The 24,095-nt window shown below is 57.3% G+C and overlaps 1 protein-coding gene across 11 annotated transcripts in view; it reads right to left on the minus strand.

Annotated features, from left to right (window-relative positions):
- Positions 1 to 24,095, minus strand: part of ABLIM3 (actin binding LIM protein family member 3) — a 35,052-nt gene that overhangs the window by 3,776 nt on the left and 7,181 nt on the right. For 2 of the 11 annotated variants that reach the window (XM_048960585.1, XM_048960583.1), the window contains exons 2-14: positions 11,059 to 11,199; positions 9,379 to 9,562; positions 9,173 to 9,285; positions 7,519 to 7,645; positions 7,189 to 7,282; positions 4,482 to 4,569; positions 4,055 to 4,113; positions 3,773 to 3,844; positions 3,260 to 3,415; positions 2,761 to 2,790; positions 2,404 to 2,533; positions 1,647 to 1,745; positions 485 to 535 (exon numbers count right to left, since the gene is read on the minus strand). In XM_048960585.1, coding sequence (XP_048816542.1) covers positions 485 to 535; positions 1,647 to 1,745; positions 2,404 to 2,533; positions 2,761 to 2,790; positions 3,260 to 3,415; positions 3,773 to 3,844; positions 4,055 to 4,113; positions 4,482 to 4,569; positions 7,189 to 7,282; positions 7,519 to 7,645; positions 9,173 to 9,285; positions 9,379 to 9,562; positions 11,059 to 11,199 — 1,344 coding nt within the window. Of the gene's footprint in view, positions 1 to 484; positions 536 to 1,181; positions 1,265 to 1,646; positions 1,746 to 2,403; positions 2,534 to 2,760; positions 2,791 to 3,259; positions 3,416 to 3,772; positions 3,845 to 4,054; positions 4,114 to 4,481; positions 4,570 to 7,188; positions 7,283 to 7,518; positions 7,646 to 9,172; positions 9,286 to 9,378; positions 9,563 to 11,058; positions 11,200 to 24,095 lie in introns of all 11 variants that reach the window. The other 9 variants (XM_048960594.1, XM_048960593.1, XM_048960587.1 and 6 more) reach the window with 7 other exon arrangements.

Consider the following 24,095-nt stretch of genomic DNA (forward strand, 5'->3'; position numbering starts at 1 on the left):
AGAGGAGACACAGTTACTACTTCAGGCATCTGCAGCCCAGCTACACATGTCAGCAAGCAGAGAGAGTACAAGCCCAGCAGAGCCATGAACCACCCCAGGCTTCCTCCTCCCCAGCCTCCTGGGTGCATTTCAACACGCAGCAGCCATCCAGGATGGGCTATGTTATTCCTGCAGGGCTCCGTGTGTAACTGCAAATCGCCATCTGCAGCCCTTTACATGGGCTGCTCTGACTCCTGGTGTCACCCTCATCCCCTCTGCCACCCTCCTGTGTCCTCAGTCCCCCTCCCAAGGATGCCCCATGGCTAGCAGCCCTCCCCTCCACCCTGCTCCTTGCATTGTGCCCTGCACTGTGCTGCTCAGAGGGGAAGCAGCATTACCATCCGCAAAGCCCTGCTCCCCAAGTCCTGCCTGCATCTCCCACCATGCCCCTATCTATCACCCACATTGAGAGCCACCATGCCTGGCTCCCAGATTGTAGACTGACCGTGCCGCTTGTAGATGGGAGGTTTCCTGTAGATGTTGCTCTCACCAGCAGCTGGATAGAGAAAGGGAAGAAAGGAGGAAAGAAGCATGGAGAGGAGCTCAGTGCGAGCTTGCAGCGGGGGCAGGACGGTGGTCCTGCAGGAGATGCTGCCCCGCAGCAGCCTCCAGTGCAGCCCCAGCATCCAGCCAGATCCAGGCTGGATTCCACCGCAGCTGGGCAGGTGGCAATGCATGAGTGCCATGCAGCGAGCGCCCGGTCAGCATGCACCGCGGGGGGCACAGATGCACCACCGGCCCTGCCAGCCTGCAGCTGGGCACCATGGGGGAGAACACCTGCGAGAACCACCTGCGAGCTACCTGGGGCACAACAAACTCAGCCAAAGCCTCTTTCCGCAGCAGAGAGAGAGAAGAGCCAGCTGGGAGGGAAAGCGAGCCAGCGCCTGGTGCCAAGCTGGCGGAGGGTTGAGGGGGCCATCCATAAAGCACCGACCTGCTGGGTGGGGGGAGGGGGTGGGAGTGTGGTCAGGGTGTCCTTGTGGTGCAGGGTGTCTCCGGGCATTGGGGGTCCCATGGTGGGACAGAGTGGTGGGAAGTGCCTGTTGCGGGGCAGGGGATGGATGGTGCTCTGCCTGCTTCCCGCCCACTGCCCCCCCTCTGACCCATCCCCGTGGGCTCTGGGAGTGGGTGGTGGCCCTTACCTGGTGGCCCCCTGCAATCCCTGCAGAAGGGCAGCAGGCAGCTGGCAAGCCCAGAAGAGCCTGGGGGGAGGGAGCGGCGGGCCCTAGGGGGAGTATAAAATAATCACCTTTAAGGGGGAGAGCAGAACGGCCCCTGGCTGACACGCATTGCCTCATGGTCCTGGGGGAGAGGGCAGAGGATGGCTCTCTGCAGGGGCTCCTCGAGATGTGCAGGTAGAGGAAGGGTGGGCATGGGGACAAGGGGACAAGCAGACACTGGAAGGCTCTGAGACGTTTGGGTGGTGACAGGGAGGAGGAGGGTTCAAGCTGCAGGTCCTGCTTATGGATGGCCTCTACCAGGGTAGATCCTGCTGCCAGCTGGCTCTAGGCAGGCGGTGGAGCTACGCATGCAGCACACAGGGGATGGCACATGCGGGCATGCGACACATACGGTGCTTCCCCTGGGCCAGGGGCTCCAGAGCCTACCTGGAATGTGGAAATGCTTGGGTGCTTGGTATGAGGTTGGAGTAGAAGACCTCACATCTAACTGGCTATAGTAGGGGGAGCTGCGCCCACTCTCTGTGCCTACGTGGTGCCGAGCAGAAGCAGCCAAAAGTGACCGAGAGAAAGAACAAGAGGCAGAAAAAAACAGGTGTTAAAGGCAGCGGTGTTAGAAGAGCAGGGGATGGCCTGTGTAGTGAGGTGACAGGGTGATGTGGTCCAGGATGGGCCATGATGGAGCAGATGCCCTGCATCTTCTGATGAAGACAGATGTGGAAGTGCTCCATTGGCAGCACCACTGGTGAGAGGAAAGCTGTGCCTGATGCAGTGGTGAGTGGTGCGGTGCAGGGATGGTGGAGGAGGCAGCATCTCTGGACACACTGCCTCAGGTTGTGCAGTGCATTCCTATCGAGCTCCAGATGCCAGGAGAGCGGGCAGACACAGCGTGTTCCTCTCCAGCTGAGCTCTGCAATCCGGAGCAGCACTTGCAGCATGAGTGCTCCATGCACAACCCCAGAACTACCACGCCGGCTGAGTGGGCTGCTCTCTTCTACATTTTGCTGGACCTTGGGGCCACCTTCATCCTAAGCTCTGAGCCCCCTCAGCCTTCTCTTGCGGCTTGCACAGAGGGTGGCAGAACCACAGGCTGCATGCAGCACAGGTCACCACCTGCACCCACCGCTCCTCCTCTGTCCTTGGCCAAGACCAGAGGGGTCCTTGGAGCCACAGCCCAAATCCTCACCTGAGCGGTAGAAGTGGTGGGGGGACCTCGGGATGGTGGGGGACATGCCCTGCCGGCTGTAGGTGGGGGAGTCGATGTAGCCAGGGCTGGAGGCTCGCCTCTGCCGGATGTCAAAGCTCTCATAGATGTCCTGGGGACAAGGAGAGGTTTGGAAGGTTAGAGCAGAGGGTGAGAGATGAGGTAGGCATCCTGGGCTGAGGATGCTGTTGAGTGCATGTGTGTCCAGTTGGGGCTGGACAGGAGCAGTCCCCTGGGATGGGTCCCTGTGTCCCCCAACCTCAGGTTGGCACCGGGCAGGGGATGCTCAGCACAGCCCCATAGTAACAGCACGATGATGAAGGTCTGCAGTGCCATTACCTGCGAGTACGGGGAGAGGGTCCCCAAGGACTGGAGACAGCGGGAGGCAGGGAGGAGAGATAGAGAGAGACAGCACATGGTTAACGGTGGTGGCCACACAGCAGCTTTGTTTCCCATGCCACAGCCCACTTGGTGAGAGCAGATTCATGACAGCTGTTGGGGGGGATGGACTGGGGGTGACAAGCCCTGGGACTAGGGATGAGAGGGATGTGGCTGCAGCACATTACAAAGCCCTTGTCAGGACTACCTCAACCTCCCCCTGCTCTCTGTGGGATCTGTTCAAATCCTGTCCCTCTGTGCCCTCCTGCCCATGAGCTGCTATGGGACAGCTCCATGCCACCTCACTCTTAACAGTGACTTCAGCACCTGCTGATGGGAAGGAAGCCTTGGGGAGAAATCCCCTTTCCTGTGTGCCCACTGGTATCTCTGAGAAGTGAGTGAAGCCCCATGCCATGTCCCCAAATGGGGGTTCGGCTCTGGGCACGTCCCGGCTCAGTACCTCCCCATAGCTATATCTCTCCAGCGTCTCATCCGATGTGTATCTGTGATAGGGCTCGTACGAAATGAGGTCAGGACGCTGCACTTCGTAGATGGCTTTAATCTTGGGAAGAGCTGCCAGGTCTTTGTAATTAAGGATCTCATTATCCACTTTAGCCTAGGGAGAGGGAGAGACAGAGACAGAAAGGACGGAAAGGGAGAAAAGGAGAGAGGAAAGGGGAAGATGGAGCACACAGTACACAGAACCAGCACGTGGAGCCCGAGCACCACGGCAGCAGGAAGAAGAGGTGACAGGAGGCAGCAGAGGGACAGGGCAGAGGGGCGGGGATGGAGGGCAGTGGGACAGTGTCCCTCTGGGTGCTCCCTACATGCCAATGGGAAGAGGGGACATGACTTGTCCATGCTGTTCCCAAACACAGGGGTGGGAATTGTCACTCTCCCTTCCAGATCACCCCAAACCCATGGCCACAGCCTCAATTCTACCCTGTGGGGCTGAGGTCAGAGATCTACTTACGCAGATGACTCTGTTGGGGGAGCCGATGCTGGAGCCGGGTGGCGAGATTGAGGTTTCTGATGTCCTTCTGTGCTGTGGAGCCAAAAAGAAAGGACCAGTGAGAGCCAGGCAGGTCACAGCCAGGAGCAGCAGACATTGCATAGTGCTGAGTGCTGCTCAGGAATGAAGCTCCTGCAGGGTAAGGAACCACCCTGAACTGGGGCAGTGCTCCCGCAGTGCCCAGGGTCTCGGGTCAGCACTTGGGACCTGCAGCTTTTGGAGAGGCCTCTGACTGCCACCTACCTTCAGCTTCTTCTCTGCCCGGGCTGCCTGCTTGCAGATGGGATGCCACACTTCAGAGCCTGGAGTGCAGAGGGAAAGCACCTGAGCTCTGTGCACAGCTCGCACCCACTGCTAGATATCACCCAGCTGTGTGCCTGCACGTCCCAGCCCCGTCCTGTCCCTGCATATCCCAGCCCCACCACCTCCTGCCCCTGCCCAGAGCCTGCTGTCCCCCAGTGGGATCTGGCTATGCTGTCCCCAGCTGCACTGCAGCTGGGAATGGTTCCTATGGAGGCTGGAATGAGCTCCTGCCAGCACCAAAGCAGCTGAGCAGACAGAGCCTTAAGATGCTCAGTGTAACCCAGACAAAACGGAGGTGGGACAGGTGGGAAGGGGTCCTGGGGTTCCCTGCACTGGGCACAGCCCCCATCAGGGCTGCAGTTCTTACCTGTGAGGTACATCTCCTCTCCTTCGGTGAACATCTGGTGGCAGCGCACGCAGCGGGCGCAGGTGGGGTGGTAGTGCTTCCCACCCGCCTGCAAGGGAACAGCCTGAGTGGGGCAGGGCCTGGGCATGCTCAGGGGCAAAACCTCAGGGAGAGCAACACAAAGTAGAGAAAAGCAGAGCGTGTTTCATGCAAGAAACAGACCCGACCTGTGGGTCTGGGAGCCCTGGCTCAGGGCACAGCCCCACCGGTCATTGCATTCCTGCAACAACCAGTATGCAGGGTGACTGAGGGCAGCAGAAGATGAGGAAGATGAGGCTCTCGCTGATAATAGGAATGGCAGTGACAGGGGGAGTTGGGAACAGTATGAAGCAGGGAAGATCAATAGAAAAATTTGATGTGAAGATTAGCGAGAAGTGCCAGAGAAGAGGTGGTTGCCCATAAAATCAGCAGGAAACTGATCCTCCCAGGGCACAGATGGCAGTCAGTGGCTTCTCCCCTCTGATTTGTGCCAAGAGGGATCCACCATCACTGTGTCAATCGGAGGATTCAGCTGTAAGCTGTGGGAAAAGAGACTGAAAACAATGCAGCTAAGCCTCAGCTCCTAAACACCATGGCCACTGTATCTGCAGTTCCATATTTCCCATACGGGAATGGGACTGTGGGCTGCTGGAGTCAGCTCATGTCAGAGACACAGATCCTCCCAGATGCTCTGCTGCTCCTCTGGTCCCTCTTGGAGCCAGGATGTGCTGCAGCCAAGTGAGGTCGGTGCTTTCAGACCCCTCAGTGGCTCAGTGTGCTGACACTAAGAAATAACACACACATCTTTTCCTGTCTGTCCATATGTGCTGCTGCGGTAGGCTGGCAGGGAAGTGCACCAGACCTGGCAGGGGGAGCAGGGCCTCATCCATTGTGAAGTGCAGAGCCTGAGCAACTACCCATCCCTCCAAAGGCAGACATCCCAGAAGTGTGCATGCTTTTCCTCTACTATACTGATTCACATTACAGCTTATAAGAGGGTGGCAGAAGCTGTGGGTGGCGAGATCTGCTTGTTATCACACAGGGTCCCTTACAGACTCATTAATCATTCGTGCCTGGCTGCACAGCTCCAGCCCTTAGGAAAACCCAGCAGCTGATGGATAGCACGGGAAGGCTCGTTAAGGCCTCACATTATTTAAAGGCGCCCTTTTCATTTTGTGCTCTGCTAGAGAAGACGACTGGAACCCCTGGCTCCAGGAGGAAGCTCTCCGGCAGGCACTGAGCAGTGCCAGCGGTGCCACCCAGCGCTGCCAGCAGGATCTGAGCTCAGGAAGCGCTGGCTTCGCCCTGCTCCTCTCTGGGGTTTCCAATTGAGCGCCCCATGCTGGGCAGTTGGCCACAGCAGCTGCTGCAGTTCTGAGCTCATGCTCACAGCAGCCAGTGCTGGAAACTGAAGTCAGCAGAAAGCATTCCTGGGCTCAGGAGCTCCTGAAGAAGGATGGGAGCAAGATGCTGGAGAGCCCTGGCTGAAGCCTCACGGGAGGTTCCCTGGCCAGGCCTGGTGCTCTCAGCTCAGCTAACAGGAACTGGGGGGAGGGGGTGGCTGATTACTTCTTGTGGGTGACCCAGGCTGGAGGTGCCCTGTCCCAGCTCTCAGCAGGCTCCAGACCCCTCCTTCAGCTGTCGCTTGCACCACTGCTTCTTCAGCCCACAGTAGAGCTGTGGTACCCCGGGTTTGGGGATGTTGCTCCCTGTCAGGGGTCTCTTGAATGGCAGAGAGGTGGGTACAGTGCTGCCCTGGGAGTGACTCCCCCACCCAGCAGCTCCAGGTCTCAGCAGCAGCTGCACATGCTTTCAGCATTACTACCTCCCCATCCTGCCACAGCTCAGCTCCACGGAAACACCAGCGGATCTAAAAACCACAGCATGTTTTATTCTGACATCTTTCTCTCTGCCTCCCACCTTCTGACCCTTTGGATTATAATCAGGCTGGGTTTTCCAGCCTTTTATCCCCTGCAGACATTTGGGTAGGAACAGTAAGCATGGCTGCATCCTCCACTCCAGGAGCAGGGGCTGCAGGACTGGCCCTGAAGGACCTCTCCTCCCTCAGGCAGCAATTCCCACCTGCTGGCTGCTGCAGGCTGTGCAGCTGCTCCATTGCCTCAAACCTGCACCATGGCTGCTTGCACTCATCTTTGCTGCTGGATCCCCATGACATCCTTGCATCCCACAGCAGCTTGGCACAAGCAGCTCCTGCTGGCCAAGACTTGGCCAATAGGCAAAGCCACCTCTGAATCTGGCCCAGGACAGGGCCCTGGCTGGGGGGGGGGAGACAGGGATAGCTGGGTGCCGCAGCCCTCACCTGGGTGGGTGGCTGTGCTGGATGTGTTTCCAAGGCAACCAGCAGTCTGCAAGGGATGTGCTTGCAGGCTGGGGATGCTCTGGAGACAGGTATGGCAGTAGCTGGTTAGAGCTGGAGTCTCCACATGTGGGGCATGTCCATGGCACTGGGTGCTTTGGTACCAAACACCAGAGGTCTGCAATGTGGTGCTGCTCTTCCTTCTACTGCCACACTCCAGACAAAGGTGTCCACACACCCACTGCCCAAGGCCCAGAGGGAGGAATAATGTGATGGCAGTGATGAATCTCCCACAGCTCCCCAAGACACACACTTCTGGGTGGACTGTCCCTATTACAGCCCAGGACAGGTGGCCGTGGCCCCAGGACTCACCTCCAGGACCCTGCCACTGATGTACCGGTCGCACGTCTCACACTTGATGCCAAACTGCGCATGGTAGTCAGACTCGCAGTATGGGACTCCATCCCTTCAGGAGAGGAAGGAGATGGGTGAGGCAGGTAAGAAGGCCAAGAACTCCTTGTACCGCCAAAATCCCACCACACACCTGAGAGTCACCTGCTCAATGGGCTATCACTTGCTGCTTTGCCCCCCATAGCCAGGTGCCCATAGCCAGGTACCCACAGCCAGCTGCCCAGAGGCAGATGCTCACTGCAGCACCAGCAGGCAAAGACAGACCAGCCAAGCTCGACCAGCAGCACTCACTTGCTGATGTACTCTCCGGTGAGGATGATCCCGCATGTTTGGCACTTGAAGCAGCTGACGTGCCACTGCTTCTCCAGTGCCAGGAGGGACTGGCCCTGCTTGATCTCCTCCTTGCAGCCTGCGCAGTCTGGAGTAGGGGGGCAAAAAGGAGGGGGAATGGATGAAAACTCTGCCCCTGGGGGATCATCCCTGCACCACAGATGGAAGATATCACCTGCCCCTGCCTGTCATCAGAATGAGTCGGGAGGAGAGTCTTTCTGCTGGGGCTGGCACCATGGCATTGGCCAGGGCTCCGTGGGGCTGTGCTGCCCAGGGCTCCCATGGGGCACAGGGATGGGAAGTGCTCAGCAGAGCAGAGTAGAGGAAGGGCTGCGCTCTCCATCACTGCATCCGGCCCCAGCACAGTATTTACGAGACTCCCTTCCTTCCCTGCTACTCTTGGCTCCTGCCAAGGCTGCGAGCAGGAAGCACATGGGCCTTGGACCCCTGACCTTGGCTTCTCATCCTCTTCTGCCCCGGTGCAGCAGGTTCCATAGTGTTGCTCCTTAACCCTCTCCTCACTGCCCTCCTCCCTCCTGAGGCACTGTGCAAGCAGAGCAAGGCCTTCTGCATAGCCCAGCCTTGGGCAGCTCCACACCAAGCCATTGCCCACGGAGCAAAGCTGGGTGAGCCCCTGGCAGAAAACAGGCGGGCAGTTTAGCTGAGCTGGGATCTGGTCCTTCCCTCACAGAAGTGCTGCTTGCCTGGTTTTCAGGTTGCTCCCCAATCTGGAGTTGCAGGGAGAGGCACAGAACCTTGCTCCCAGGGCTGTTCTCCTGAAGAGCATAGCAGCAGCCCCAGGTGGCAGCCCTGCAGAGGCATTCCTTCCCTGCCATTCCCCTGGGTGGCAGTGCCAGGACCCCAAGACACCATACAACTGGCTGCTGTCTGTGAACAAAGCACAGTGCCCTTGGGTAACCCCACTCTGCTGGCCAGGGAGCACTGGCTGGAAGGGGTGGGAAAGGAGGAAGCTGATGAGAGGCCGAGCATATGGCTGCCTTTCCCCTTCCTATGGCCCCGCTAAAGGAGGCAACGAACAGCTCTTGCCAGCTCATCCGTGGGGCTCAGCGTGGGGATGGAGGAAGGTAGGGAAGTCCTGTGCTGTGCCTGGGGCTCACCAGTGAAGCCACATCCCCAAACTCACGGGAGGTCATAGTGAAGGCCGGCCAAACCCACCCAGTGCAGCCTTCCCCCAGGTCCTGCTGAGTTTCAAGTTGGTATCAGCAACACAAGGGAAGGAGCACAAGCAACTCACACAGGGACAAGACAGCAGCACCCACCCAGGTCAAGCACAGGGCAAGGGAGTTTCCGAAACCAGCACTGACCTGCAACCCTGGGTGGAGACAAAGGCTGCTCTGCTCCTCCTGCCAAACCTCCCCAAATGCTCGTGCCGTGCTGCATGCCAGCCCCAAAAGCCCCTCCCATCCCCGAGCACTGGCACCTGTGCCCAGCACCACCCCAGTGATGATGGGCACAGCCAAAACCCTGCTGGAGGGCATGAAGACAGGGTTACAAAGGGACATCAGGGAGAGTGCACACAGCCCTGTCAGCCTGAGGAGCAGTGCCCACAGAAGCCCCTGGGGTCCCTCACATCACACCCTAGTGACCGACTTACGGCTGGGCCCGTGGATCTTGATGGGTTTGGTGCTGATAAGCGAATGGGAGCAGTTCTGGCAGACGCAGTCCTTCCCGCTGAACGTCACCTTGTCCCCAATGGGGAACGGCTTCCTGCAGCCGAGGAGAAGAACAGGGACACGTGAGATGAAGTGTATGAGATGAGCCCCCAAACCAGTGTGCCCCCACGTGTGCCTGATGTCCCACCTGCAGGTGCTGCAGACGAAGCACTTGGGGTGGTAGGTCCTGCCCAGCGCCGAGATGACCTCCCCAGTGATGAAGTCCCCGCAGCTGTCACAGCGGGTGCCGTAGAGCTGCTGGTAGTCATGGGTGCAGATGTACTCCTGGTTCTTGAAGAAGAAGCCCGACTGGGCCAGGTCGCAGCCGCACACTGCGGGGGGGACACGCAGCCATCAGCACGGGGTTCGGCCATGGGACCCGCGGGCAGGCCGGGGTGCATTGCCCGGCCGCAGCGCCGGGCCGGCTGCCCGCGGGTATCGCCGAGGGTTCCCCGCTGAGACCCGGCCCAGCACCAGCAGGTGTCAGTGTTGGGCCGCGCGGGTGCGGGACGCGGCTCCCGGAGGAGCTGCTCGCACTGCTGTTTGTCCGTCGGTACCCAGCCCAGCCCTGCTCCATCCCCTCCGGTGGGAGCTGTGAGTGGTGCACGGCCCGTCAGCGTGATGCAAGGAGACACGGCAAGCCCTGCTCTTTGGTGTCATCTCCCTCCTACGTTTTTTCCGTCTACACAGACCCCAGGAGCTTCATACTCTGGGAGGCACAGCAGGGACTGCACAGGGACCATTGGACATGATGCATAACACCCATCCCACCAAATGATGAGGTACAGGACAGGCAGGCAGCCCCCAGCTCTTGTGTGGCATCGGGAAGCAGAAGCATGAACACCTGAGGAAGGATCAGACCCTGTTTGCTGTGGGACTCAGAGAACATCCTCACAGCTGTGCCACACTCCAGGGGACACACGGGGACAAGCCTCAGGGCTGGCACGGGAGCTGGCAGCAGCCAGTGGCAGGGGTAAGGGCTGAGAGGGAAGGTGAGACAGGAGGATTTCCTCTCATTATTTATTCCCTTTCACTCGCAGAGCAGGCAGTGAACTGTGCCAAGCTCTCCAGCAGCTCTGTGCCCTTTGAAGCCAGCGGCTGTCTGAGCAAGCAGCTTCCCTCTGCTCACAGACACCAGAGCTGGAGAGGGGTGGGGAGGAGCTCAGCATGGGCCGTGCACATTGGCCCCCAAGGCAAGCCAGGGCTGTACAGAGTGGTGACAGCCCCAGGGGACTGTCCCCTTCTGCTGAGCCCCGGGTGCTTGGGGGAATGGCAAGATGATGGCCAAGGGGACAGGATATGTGCCCTGCTTAGCACAGGGTGCTGTGAGACCTTTAAAAGCCCCGGTAATGAGATGCTTTACAATGCACAGAACCAGCCGCGGGCCTGCTGGAGAGCGGCTGCTTTCACAAATGCGCTGAGGAGCCCTGCAGCATCAGTTCTGGGTTGTTGGCTTTTATAGCTCCCCAGCTCTGTTCTTGCACCCGTCCTCAGGGGACAAGCAACCTCTCCCCTCTATTTCCACAGCCTCCTGGGGGAGTTGAATCCTAGCTGAGCACAGAGTATCCGTGGCACCTCGAGCACAGCTGTGCCATCTGCCTGCCCTGGCCATCTCCCCTGCTACAACTCAGCTCAGCCAAGCTGGTGGCACCCCCTCATCCTCCTGTTCACCTGAAGCATACAGCAGCTCCCCAGATGTGTTTGGTGGCATTCACTTAGCTCACAGGGAGCAGCAGCTCCAAGGTGTCGGCCACTCCTGCACACAGCCTGGTGATGCTGACAACACTCAGGGACACTGTGAGCACTGCACCAACCTGTCCCGTCCTACCTTGGCAGGTGAAGCAGCGGATGTGGAAGTGGTTGCTCTGGACACGCACCACCTCGCCCTTGCAGGTGTCCCCGCAGCGGTAGCACTGGATGACGGTGGAGCCGCTCCCGGCGGTGTAGGGGTTTTGTTGGTAGGGAACTGCTGGCAGGAAGGAGGGAAGGAAAAGTGGGAGGAAAAGGGTCTGTTAGCATTTGGGACACAGCCTGGCCAGGCGTCACGGCACTGACACCCCTGCTATGGACAACAATGCTGCTGACAGTCATCCAGGGCAGGAACTGCATCGAGCAGAGGGGCTTTCTGCTGTCTCAGCACAGGCCCCAGACATGAACTCAGCAAATGCTGCAAGGAGGAGCTCCTGCTTTCCCCGCTCCACCTGCAAGTGGCAGCTCTGGGCTGTCCATTGCTGTGAGCTGTGGGCACAGCCAAGAAGCAGAGTGCTCATTTGCTGAGAGTTCAGAGAGCAACTTGCAATTTGGGCAGCCCAGCTATTAAGGGGTAGGGATTTCAAAGGGCTGGGGTGGCTTCCTGACCAGGCACTGTGCTCTGTTCCCAGGAACAGGAGAAGCAGCCGATCGGAGGTGTGCACACCTCAAGGGGCGAGGGGACAGGTGTGGGACAGAGGAGTGCACTCATCGCAGAGCTCTTCATTCAGCGAGGGGCAGATCAGGTGACGGGGAACAGAAACAGCCCATTATGGGCTTGCAAAGCACAGAAAGAAAAGTCAAAGTAACATTAGAGATGGTCTCACGGTAAAAGCCCATCCTAAAGGCCAAGTGCCCATGGACATGCTCAATGAATGCACAGTGCGGTGCAATGCCCTGCACTGACCCCACTAAGGGGGTTCCCATCCTGGAGGGGTGTCCAGCACAGCAGGAGTTACAGTGCTGGAACGTTCCCCTGCACGAATGCTGTGCTCTCACTGCGCAGAACAAGGCGGGAGCTGAGCCCTGGGACACTGCCACAGCAATCCACTGCCGGAAAAGCAGTGGGGGGAGCGGGGTGGTAAGAGGCTGCAAATTAAATCAACACTTCACTAAATATTAATAATAATTTTTAAAAGGGGGGAAATCGGTGTCAGAGAGTGCAGGCATCACTTGTTTGGAGCTTCTTGGTCTCCAGGGGAAACTTCTCTGTGGCCATAGCAACATATCTCCAAACCCCTGTGCTTGGTGGGAGGAAAGGAAAAGGGTTGGAGGACAGAAGGGCACCCACTGCCTCACTGTGGCACCTACTGGCACCCACGGTGACGTGCCAGGACCCGGCTCCGAGCCCCACCGCCACCCTGGCACTGCCTTTATTCAGAGCTGAGCCCAGCGCTGCTGATTTGGGATTAACCTTGGCCTCATGCTGGAATTTTTCACCAGGAACATTACGGCATTGTTTCAGCGGGGCCGTGCCTGGTTGGGAGCGGCCCCACGCAGGAAGTGTCACACATCCCTGCAGCTCCGTGTAGGGGACAGCTGAGCGGGGCAAAGCTCATTACACCCAAATAATCCCCTAATAATGTAAGTAGCATTAGCGGCCTCCAGGCTGGGATCCAGCAGCCGGGACGAGGGGGTGGGCACTGCCTGAGGAACGCCATAATCTCTCCCCGGTTTGCTGCTGTATAGCAGGACGTTGAGCTGGCTCCGCCCGGCGATTAGTGCCGTCGTGCTGCCCGGGGCCGGGGCTGCCGCACGTCCCTGCTGGCACCAGACTGGCAGACCGCAACGGCAGCGCACCACGCGTGGGCACGTGGCAGATTTCTGCTGATCCGGATTAATGTGGCAGCTCCGGTCAGAGCCCAGTGCCCTGTGCTGGTTCGGCTGTATGCAAACAAGGGGCTAAGAGCCTGCGCTGGGGAGAGGCAGTGCCCCCGGACAGCACCAGAGCAGCTTTGTGCCATCCCTTCCTGCATGGCAGCACACCAAGGTGCATAGATGGATAAAGATCCATCATCCTTCAGGCCAGCTCCTACCCCTATCTCCCTCTACCTGCCTGTTAGGTCTTCTAATTGTAAGGCCAATTAGGCAACTGCTGCAGGTGGGTTTTGTACCATTAGCAACAGGTAATGAGAGGCTCCCACCCAACTCAACGCTGTGTTTGCTATCACTATGTTTATGAGATAGCATCTCTGCAGGGGGATGTGGAGGCCTGATATAATTAATTGCCGTTAATTAATACTTGCACAATGCTCGGACTGTAAAAAAAGCAAAGCATTCACCTTTTAATTAATAACCAGAAAACTGAAGCAGGTGGGTGCTGCTGGGGCTGGTCTGCAACGTGGGAATGTGGTGGCACTGGGAAGGGTGATGCAGCTGGGCACCCTGACCCTGCAGTGCTGCAGCCCTGGGGTGGGTGGAGGTGAAGGCCGGGATGGGGCTGGGCGGCTCGGGAAGAGGAAGGCAGCGTGCCAGGCCAGAGGCGTCAAGGCTGAGGAGTGGCAGTGAGTGGCCAGGAAGGAATTCTGCTGGAAGTGCTGGTGCTGAGAGAGAGGTCGGGATGTGCTGTGCTAGGTGGGCTGGGGAGCATGAAGGAGACCCTGCAGGGAGATGGGGAGGGAGAGGCTGCACCCTGGGGACAGGAGCCCAAATCCCCTCACTCTGCAGACAGAGCAGAAGAGCAGAGGTAGGCGAGGAGCAGGATTTCCCATCACTGCAGGAGCCCTGCTGCCCCTGTGGAGAGGAAAGGGTGGAAGGTGTGGATGTGAGTTTCTCATCACAGTGGGGCTGAGGGTCCGTCCTGGCCAAGGGTGGGAGGAGCTCGGCCATGGTTGTAAAAATGCTGTGGGAGGAAGGGATGGATGAGCTGGGAGCCGGGTGGTGCCGTGGGTGTGCTTGTGCCCAGCTCTGCTGTTGGGGAAGGGCACTGGGGCTGTGCACAGCCTGGTGAGGCACAGTGCAGGTGTGCGCATCCCAGCTACAGTGCACCAGGACCCAGCTGGAAGGTCACCAAATTGCCTCGAAATAGCTGGGGGACTCTGAGCACAGCATCATTAGGAAGTGCAGAGTAGGTAGGGCTGGGATCCCAGCGGCCATCTACAGCTTACAGCGAGTCCTTAGTGTGCCACCACCCTAATCCAGCCCTAATCTGATCACAGCCAATTACTGATCCACCTGCCCTACACTGTTTCCCCACCTCTCTCGGTGTGACACAGGACATAAACAACATGTGGGTGCCAGGGGTGGTGGCAGCAGGATATGGGATGTGGGTGCAATTAGTGGGGATGGGTCCTGCATTACTGCTCTGCTCCCCAGATCCCAGCCCTGGGGGTCCCCAGGGTAACGTCACACTGCAGCTGGGAAAGGGCAGCAAGCTGTCACCATCATGGTGTCATTGCTATGCTGTCACTGCTGCTATGGGTGACACAGGTGGCACCAGCCTTGTGCTAGTGGCAAGGGTACAGCAGGGAGCTGGCCTGGAGGAAACACTGCTGCCAGCCTGAAAAGAGAGGAGGGAGGTCAGGCACTGCTATGGAGGGCTTGGGGGTGGGGATAAGGAGAAAAGGAAAGAGAACAGAAAGAAACAGGAGAAAACAGACAGAGCAGCGAATATTCTGGGCTCTGCCTGTGCAGCTGAGTTAGTTCCTGGCTGTGTTCATGGAAATTATTCTCTAAACGTGAGCACTGAGGAAGCTGGCGATTGTCCCCCACGCTGACCCAGCCCCAGCCTGCAGGATGTTTACTTCCCTGCCAGGACCAGGGGAGTCCAGGGACCCATTGCGGGGTCAGCCCAACCTACAGGCAGACCCCGAGCAACAAGGAATGTGGGCAGTACTGGGTGAGGGGCTGCTGGAAGAACCCCTGCCTGGAGATTGATGTCCAGATTGCCAAGAAGGAGAGAAAGAAGCTGTTGCTCCATTTTTTGATGCTGCTGGGGAACATGAGGACCTCGATGTGGGACAGCACAGCAAAAGAAAGCACTCAGCTCACACCCGTGCTGGCAGCCCCGCACCGTCACCACAGGCTCACCATGACACGGGCACACCCAGAGCACCACTGATGCAAACATCATCCAGGAAAAGCAGTCCCACTCACAGGTCAAGCACGTAGCCCTGGGAGCCCCATCCCCAGTTTGGACCCACACTGGTCCCCCTGGCCATGCACAGCTCATGTAGGTGTGTGCACCCGCCGTGCCCACTGCCTCGCTCCCATCCCCACCAAGCACTGCCGGGGTCCTTTTTCCTAGCCAGTACTTGTTCAGCTTGTCATGGCAACCAGAGCTCCTTGAACTACCGTTGCAGCCTGGTGCCACTGCACTGCTTGCCTGCAGGCATCGCAGCAACAGAGCCCCCCATATCCTGAAACTGGGTGCTTCTCGTCCCCCATGGGCCAAAAGCAGCCACCACCACTCACCCCTGTGGAAAGAAAGAAAGAGACACCTCTCCAAGAACCTGGGGTATGATGTCTGCAGGCAGGCTGTGCATCTCACCGAGCATGACTGTGGGTACACAGTACTCAAAGGGGAATTGGAGGCTCCAGGAGCAGCAATCAATCTCCAAAAGGCACAGCTTGAATTTCACAGTAACTATTTAATTCCCCTCCCTATTATCCCTGAGAATATTTTAGCAGTTCTTCGTGGCTTGGGGAGAAGAAGAGAGAGGATAGATTGCATTTTAATTAATAATGGCTGAAATGCTTCACTGCCCAGGGCAGGAACCACGGTGAGCCTGAAGCAGGGACTTACACTGAATGGCAGGGGACAGCATGGCAGTCCCTGGGTGACAGCAGATGGCACAGGGTCCTGCCTCAGGTACCTCCAAGCAGGAGCAAGGATGCTGCACTGAAGGCCTAGCGGCAAGGCTGGCAGTGGACTGGGGGTTGAGGGCTGGGTGCATGCATCCTGGGACTCTGAGCTGCTCCAGCTGAAGAGCAAAAGCCTTCAGGCTGAACCAGAAGAAATGAGGGAGCATTAGGCCAAGCCTCAGACATGATGTGGATGTGCATGTTCAGCGTGCCAAAAGGGAAACAGAGGGAAACTGCAGGAGCTGGTGGGAGGAGAGATGTGAGGGCAGGGCGAGGCTGCAAAGAGAATCTGCAGAGGGGCCTTATTGTGGTGCTGCAGCTCAGGCAAAGCATCTCTGCCCAGCACCTACAAGCTTAATTTGCTGGGGGAGAGTCACTTAAAGACAGGAGTGGGGACATGGCATAGGCCAGCAGGGCTGGACAAGCAGCTATCCATTCTCTTTGCTGCTGAGAAAAAGAGAGCAGGGTGAGGCACGTGTGTGTGGGGCAGAGGGAATGCAGTATACAGGCATCCCCAGGGCTGAACCCAAGCACACATGCACTGCCCGGGGCTCTGCTTGCCTGAGTGGAAGTTGAGAGCACCATGCAGTGCCCCAGCAGACAGCAGCACACACACACACACATCAGCCCTTCACCTGGGAGGCTGTGAGAACGCTGGATTTCAGCCCAGAGAGTCCAAACAGGCTTCTCTTGAGGGATCACCTCTGGAAGCAGAGGGCTTAGCCACCCTTCAGAGCAATCATCAGCAGGAGAGACACGGGGTGACACACGGGGACAGGAGCCACCACGTACCCAGCCCTGCCACTGCCCAGCTGCCACCACAGCTGGCCCCGCAGATGTGTGGCGCTCCCCAGCTCAGCACTTTGGGCTGCAGGAAGGTTTGTGTGAGGCGGACGAGGAGGGATCCCTGCTGCGAAGCTGACGATGGAATTTCATCCTTACATCTGGTTCAGCTTAAAAATCTTGCCCAGGCTGCTAGAGATACCAATAAATTGTGTATGAGCGCAGCGGAGTGAGGCGGATGAGTGTGTCCTGCGCTGATGATACACCACGCACCCACGGCACAGGAGCTCCAGCCCTGCTTGCTCCCCAAACCAGGCTGGGAACTGCACCCCAAGTGGGCACAGAGACACGAGGGTGACCTTAGTGGTCCTATATGTGTCTCACCAGCCCCCTCCCCACTGCCGCCACCCCCTCTCCAGCCTGCCTAGGGTGACAGTGACCATGAATTGGCTCACAAGGAAGCAGCCTGGGGCCGGCAGGAGCCCATCACCTCCCCCGGATTTTATTCATGAGGCGTGACAAGTGGGTGAGCTGCAGCAGCACAGCACTCACCCAGCAGCTTCTGACAGCGCCTTGGCTGCAGACTGAGCCCAGCCCCAGCCCACACAGTGCTATTTTCTGCTCTCGGTGGGCTGGGCAGGTTTGGGGTGTCCACGTGCACGGATGCCCAGGGGTCCTCCAGTCAGGGGCTCCAGATGTGCGTGGTGGAGACAGAACTCGAGGAGTCAGCGCCGGGTTGAGAGAGGGGCTGACACAGTGGAAGCGCTCGGCACGGCCCCTCGCACGCACTGAGGCAGCCGGGGCAGAAAGGAGCTTATTGCTGGCTGCTGCACGGAGGGATTTTCTGTTTGCTGCTGTGTTTCGTATTTGCGGCTTCCCGTATGGAAATGCTTTTTCCCTTCAACCTCCACCCACGAGCGCCACGGATTTTGTTGCAGTTTTCAAAACATATGGTGCGTACATCAAAAAACATAAAGGATGCTATATTTAAAGTATTACAAAGCAAGCCAGGAGCCAGCATTTTTTAAAGTGGGGCAGTGTCTGAGAGCGAGAAATGGGGGGATTTAGGATTCTCTAACCCAGATCAGAGAAAGAGCCCCATCAGGTGAGCTGGAAGCAGGCTGATGCCCACACCCTGCTCTTGCTGATGTATCGTGTCCCAGCACAGCTAACAGCTCAGCATCTGGATGCTGCCTGGAAGGCGGCTGGTACGTGGTGCTCAAAGAAGACAGCTCTAAACTGTAATGCACTAAGCTAATTTCTTCCTGTTTCTTCTGCGATCCGCTGATTCCCTGATGGGCTGAATGCCTCCTCTATTACTCTGCTAATCGCTCCGTGCATAGCATCATTTATCTGGCCAATACAAGCACTGCAAGAGAGATGAATTCTCTCCTTCTGCAAGCACAGGGTAGAAGGCAGAGCCTCCTCCATGTCATCGCTCCAGACACGGAGCTCGTTCTCTCATTCTGCAGAGTGTGATACGCTCATTTGTTTTATTTTAGACCGTATTCGTGCCGGCATTGTAATTCCAACCTGGGAGACTGCGTCATAGCCAGGGAATGAGGGGTGGTGGATTTGCTATTTTTAACTCCTTCTACTCCAGGGAGGGAACTTGAAATCAAATCTCTATTCAGAGACACGGTATAGATATGAATGCAACAAAATGGGAATTCGGACTGGGGGTGACAGCTGGCAAAGCGAGCGCCGGCGTCACAGAGGGGACACTCTCCCCATAAATAGGACACAAAGGGGTGTACGTTACAGGGCGACCTCACTGCCACCGGTGCGTGCTCGGAGGCTGACGGTTGCAGACCAGCCGCCGCGCAGCCAGTGCCATTCCTGGGGATGAATTACAGCTCGGGGTTGGCAGCAAAACGGCACCAGGAGCTTCCCCAGCAGGCTCACATTCCTCTCTCCGCTCTTATATCCCAGGAAGGTGCTGGCTAAAACAACTGGGATTTGGGAGGGGCGCTCCATAGCCCACAGCTGCGGAGTGAAGGACACTGCCACATCCCTGCTAAGCAACCAAACCACAGCAGAAGAGACAAAGCACACCTGCAGTCATTCAGTGTGGATACCCCACAAAGGCCATGCAAGCCCGCCTTTGGACAAGGGCTCAGCACAGCCCCCGCGTGGTCCTTGCGCGTTACATGGGCAGCACGGAGGGTGTTTACTGCCTTCCTTAATCTAACATAATCCCTGCTCTAATTCTGTTGAAGGTAGCAAATGGAGCCTTTAAGTGGTCATAAAAAGATTGCTCCCTCTGCACAGCTTGGCGGGACACCTGGCTGTCTCCTGGTGTCTTCCCCACCCTATCCATTGCACCAGGGGTTATGCTAAAGCCGTGTGGGACAGAGTATCTTCTATAAACTATAACTCAGGCCCTTGCAACCACAGAGGTCAACAAGGACAGCCAGAGCAGCAATGGGGATGGCCACACTGCTGCCCAGGAGAGACACAGCCGTGTGGGGCTCTGCAGGGATCCTGCAGCTCCCATGCAGGCTGTCGGCACACATTGGTCTCGCCCAAAGCTGTTAGCCTTTATCTCCTGCCATGTGTTGGTTGCAGTTGGCCGGAAGCAGAGCTTTCAATATTAAAAGACAGCAGTTTTTGTTCTTTGTGCCATCTGTATGTTTGTGTATTTCCCCTATCACCATAATTAGCAAGCTGGGCTCCAGCCAGGCTCAGGAAGAGATCTTAGTAGACATCTTCCCAGCAATTCCAACAGCTTCATCATTTCTTTTATGGCTCCCCTAGCATGATCCCCTGTCACTGAGGCTGTCACAGCTCCAGCCACCCCCCACTGGCAAGTGGCAGCAGCAGGCAAGCTGTGCTGCAGGGAGCATCAGCTCCAGCACCCGGGGTACAGGTGAGATACAAAAGCCAATGCCAAGAATGGCAGCAGAGGTGTGCATGCTCCTGCCCAGTCTGTCTGTGTGTCCCCTGGTAGATGCCATGGAGCTGTGGCCCCGAGTTCTGCCTGAACAAACCTTGTCCCGCTCCCTCTCCAGGGTGCACACCAACACAGCTCACTGCATGCTTTTTGCAAAAACACAAGGATGAAATAAATCACCATGGCCCCAATGAGAAGCAGTTCATGGCTGGAATCTCCCTGCAGCTCCAAAGGAAGCTGGCCGGGACACATCCTGCTAGCTGAGGCCAACTGCCTCGCCCCACAACAGCCCCCGCTTCCTTCCACTCCGACCTGGCTGCTGCTTGAGATGTCCCTGCTGCTGGCCCGGGGTGGTCAGGGCCCCACAGAGCCCCCCCCCAGCCCTGGGTTTCCATCCAAGCCTTGCTGTGCACAGAGAGGCTGCAAGGGTTGGACTGGATGATCCTTATGGGTCCTTTCCAACTCAGGATATTCTACGTTGCTGCTCCCCCACTGCAAACCCAGCACAAAGAACAGCAGGGGAAGGGCTGCGCACGCCAATGTTTGCAGAGCACTTGTGTTTGTGCAGCTCTGCCAGAAGGAGCTGGGATGTGCAGGGATCTCCTTGTAGGACCATGGGAGAGGAGCGCTGCCGCTCTCCTTGGCAAAGGAGTTTCTGGTTTCAGGTTGGCTGATAAACAAACTTGAGCTACATACACAGACAGCTGCCTACGGCAAACAGCAGGACAGAAATGTACAAGCAAGTTTGGCAACTTTATGTGAATTAAATGTGCATTTAATTGAGATTTATAAGGGAGGTTGCAATAGCAATTGATTATCAAAACCAGATTATGTATGGGGACTTAGCAACTATACAGGAGATTAATGTTGTTTCCAGAATAAATCCTCAGTAAATATATTTTTCCCCCAGTAACCAACTAATAACACGTCACCCTAATTATCTCATGAAAGGGGCACGGAAGCTTTGACAAATGCTGAAAGAAAATGTTGTCTGCAAAGCAGCACCAGAGACACAAAACACACTCTGCTTCCAAGCCGTGGCTCAGCTCGTGTCCCAAAAACCAGAACACAGCTCGTGAAGAGACATCTGCCCAGACTGGCCTTGCCAGCACCCCTCCCAGCCCCCACATGAGGAGCTGCATGGCCCCATCCAGACCAGCAGTAACACTCCATGCTCTGCTCCATCCCCGCCTACACAGAGGATGTGCTGCAGAGGTGTCTCCAATGAGCCCACCCTGGCAGGAGGGGGTGGCTGTCCTTCTGAGGGCCAGGAGGGCATCCTGCTGCTCCCCAGGGCTGGGGTGGGTGCAGGACCGCTACTGCGGGATGCAGAGATGCTCCAGCAGTCGTCATGGCAACGCCGGTACACAGCCAGAGCGAACAAAGCTGATGGAGAAAAAAGGGAAGAGAGGAAAGAAAGGGGGAAAGCCAAAAAGAAGGAAGGGGAGACAGGTCTGCAGTAATGGAAGGCTGCAGCAGGAGGGAGTGATGGGGCAAGAAAGCACAAGGATGTGGGGGGGGAGGAGGAGGAGGAGGAGAGCTGCCTTTCAGTGCTCACCTTGGGATGACCTCTGGGGATGTGACCCAGGGTGTGCACTGAGCTATACCATTGGGATGGTGCCCATCAGCCCCCATTGCAGCTGTCCCAAAAGTTCCCTCCAGGGCCATTCCCCTGCTGGTAGCCTGAGGCTATGCTGCAGGACATCCTATACAGGTATGTGGAGGCATTGCTCTGCTACAGAGCCAGGAGGAGCCCTTCCAACACTCTGGGACAGAACCTCACATCAGAGACACCCTTAAAGCAACAAGTAGTGAGAGCCTGGGCAGTTGTGTCCAGTTCCTTAGCACCTCCCTCCTTCCCCCAGCACAGGGGGATCAGCCAAGCTGTGGGTCTGATCCCAGCCCCATGAGGGTGGGTCTGTCTTCTCCACAGCTGGTTGTCAGGGGAGTGATGCTCTCAGATTGTGCTTCATATCCCCAGCTGCATTCTGGACCTCCATGTGTGGACATGGGGTGTCCCTGCTGCTGGCACAAGGGTGCTGGGGATGCTGGGTGTGAAGGGGACAATGTGGCAAGATGAGGGAGCAGCACTGCTAAACAATGAGCTCCCCCAAGTACAGGCAGGGGTTTGCACAGACATCATCCTCCCCTCCTCCTTCCCACTCTCATGCTCTCCTTGGCTTCTGCATACGCCCAGAAACTGACTTCAAAAGGCACGGGGGGAGCTGCCAGCGCAAGGAGCGGCGGGCGGGCAGACACGGCTGTCTGCTGCTAAAAGCCTTCAGTGCCTTTCATCAGGGCCTGGAGAAAAAAGGCAGAGAACCTCTGCTGCTTGGGCTGGAGGCAGACAACCAAGCCTGGCATTGGATGCTGCTGCCCAGCAGCACTGTGCTCCCAGTGGGGACTGCAACAGTGGGAGTCCAGCCCCCCTCTCCCACCTCTCTGCATATAAACGTAAATAAATCCATCTGTGTACAGTAAGCATCAGAGATTCTCTTAACCCTCCTCATTCTCTGCTCCAGGTTGGGCTAAGTGTTGCCCGTGCAGGCAGGAGAACGGTGATGTTGTCCAGCACAGCCCAGGCCCAGTGCTCAGCATGCCCACACTGCTCCCATCCCCGAACATATCAGTGCAGCCTGCCTATCCCTAGAAGCCACCTTCCAGCTCCTCATTAGTGCCAATTAACGGGCAGTCAGCATGCCCAACAGAATTGGCATTTTTCAGGGAACAAGTTCCCTTTCATGAGGGATAATCAACACAGACTTTGTTGTGCGTGCTCTCAGCTCAAATGAGCTAAGGACTGCCTGCCAAGGAGCAAAACTATGTTCTGAATCAGACCCTTTGTGCCACCAGAGCCATGTGGGACATCATGAGCCAGGACAGCCACAAATGACCTTTCAGCAAGGCCCCGATTCACCCCACACCTGAGGGATGCTCTGGGACACCCCCAGACTGGGACACTCCCACACCTCCCCCTGCTCACACCCCAGGGGCTCACAGCACCACTGGGTGCAGTGTGGGATGCCACCACACTCAGGTGATGGGCAGGGTGAGGACAGCACGCACCTAAGCTGAGTTTGGGCTGCAGCTCCTCTGCTACAGCGCTAAATAAAGCTGTGAGCTGCAGAATTTCAATGGAGAGCAAAAGCAGACCCTTTGAGAGAGGGAAGCACAGGACCAGGAGTATGCTCTTCAGCTTCCCTAGTTCTGTGCCTTGCTGACACACATGGGAAAAGCAACCATGGGGGAGCAGAGCTAGATGGCCTGGATGTGACAGGCTGGCACATTGGACAGAGGACTCTTGTTAGTGCTGCTTTCCTGCTGCCTGAGTGGGGGCACAGCCAAGAAATGCTTCCCAGCAGCCTGCCTGGCTTCACAGGACTTTAATTGCCAGGGGCAGGACAGCAGGGCAGCAGCAGAAGGGCTCAGGGAGGATAGAAGGGTGCTGATAGACTCTCTTGCAGGACAAGTGCCATGCGCTTCCCAAGACAGGAAGCTCCTGCCATCCTATGTCACAGGTGCCAGGACCCCAAGTGTCCCACAGCTGGGGCACCAGGCACAGCTCTGTGGGATTAGGGATGCAGGGAGCAGCACGGCCACAGCAGAGCTCTGCTGACTCTGGGGGAAGGAGAGCAAGGATCTGGCAGATCTCTGAGCTGACTCAGAGCTCCGAGTGCCCGATGGCTCTGCTGTGCCAAGTGCAAGCCAAAGCAATTAGCATTTCTTGGAGACACTCGGTATAATCTTCCCTGAGTGATGGGTAGAGCTGCCACGAGGGCTGCAGAGCTGCACCAGCAGTGATGCGAGGCAGAGCAGGGCTGTCCCACAGTGGGATCACTGCTCCATGCAGTGTGGGGATGCTGTGCCCTCGACCACAGCCCCAACCCCACATTTTGCCTCCGGGTGCTGTGAGCCAGCAGCAGGGCGGGGGGGAGGGGGGGAAGCACAAGACAGAAGCAGCCTCCTCCCCTTCCTGGAGCACAGCCTACTTTGGAATTCGACATTTGGGAACGCCAGGGCCAGCCCTGTCTGTCAGCTCCCAAGGAAGTTCTCAGCTCGATCCCTGCAGCAGGGAGGGAAGCACAGATGATGCTCTGGGAACCACACCAGAGCAGAAGCCAGCCCGAGTCAGGGATTATTTTTAACAGCTACTTGTAGAACACAGTGAGTGCATGCAGGAGAGACAGCTCACACTGATGCTTGCCCCATCCCTCCCTCTGACATGTGCAGGGAGCATAGCTCAGATCCAGGCTTTTTATAGGGTTTCCCACTCCTGCTGGGCACGCAGCTCAGCAGCTCGGTATGACCACACCACCCCCTCTCCCAGCAGTCACTCGCATGCCGTTCACTGAAGTCTTTCCATTCCCCTCTTGCTGTTTCCTCTTCTCTCCTTATTAGGGATCCACCTACCCATCCATCTACTCATTCTCTCCCTCTCTGTGGCTATTTTTAAAATGTCATAAAAGCTTTCAACTGGTAGCATCCTCAGGGATGCAAGGGATTTTGTATGTAACCCATCACAAACTGTCATCACCACATAACTCTCCACGCAGACAGTGACTTTAAAAAAAAATGCAAGAAAAAAAGAAACAGAGGAATGGAGAATGCACACACTGCGTTGCACAGCTCTGCCTGGA

Source organism: Lagopus muta, chromosome 14, assembly GCF_023343835.1.
Source record: "Lagopus muta isolate bLagMut1 chromosome 14, bLagMut1 primary, whole genome shotgun sequence".
Lineage (NCBI taxonomy): Eukaryota > Metazoa > Chordata > Aves > Galliformes > Phasianidae > Lagopus > Lagopus muta.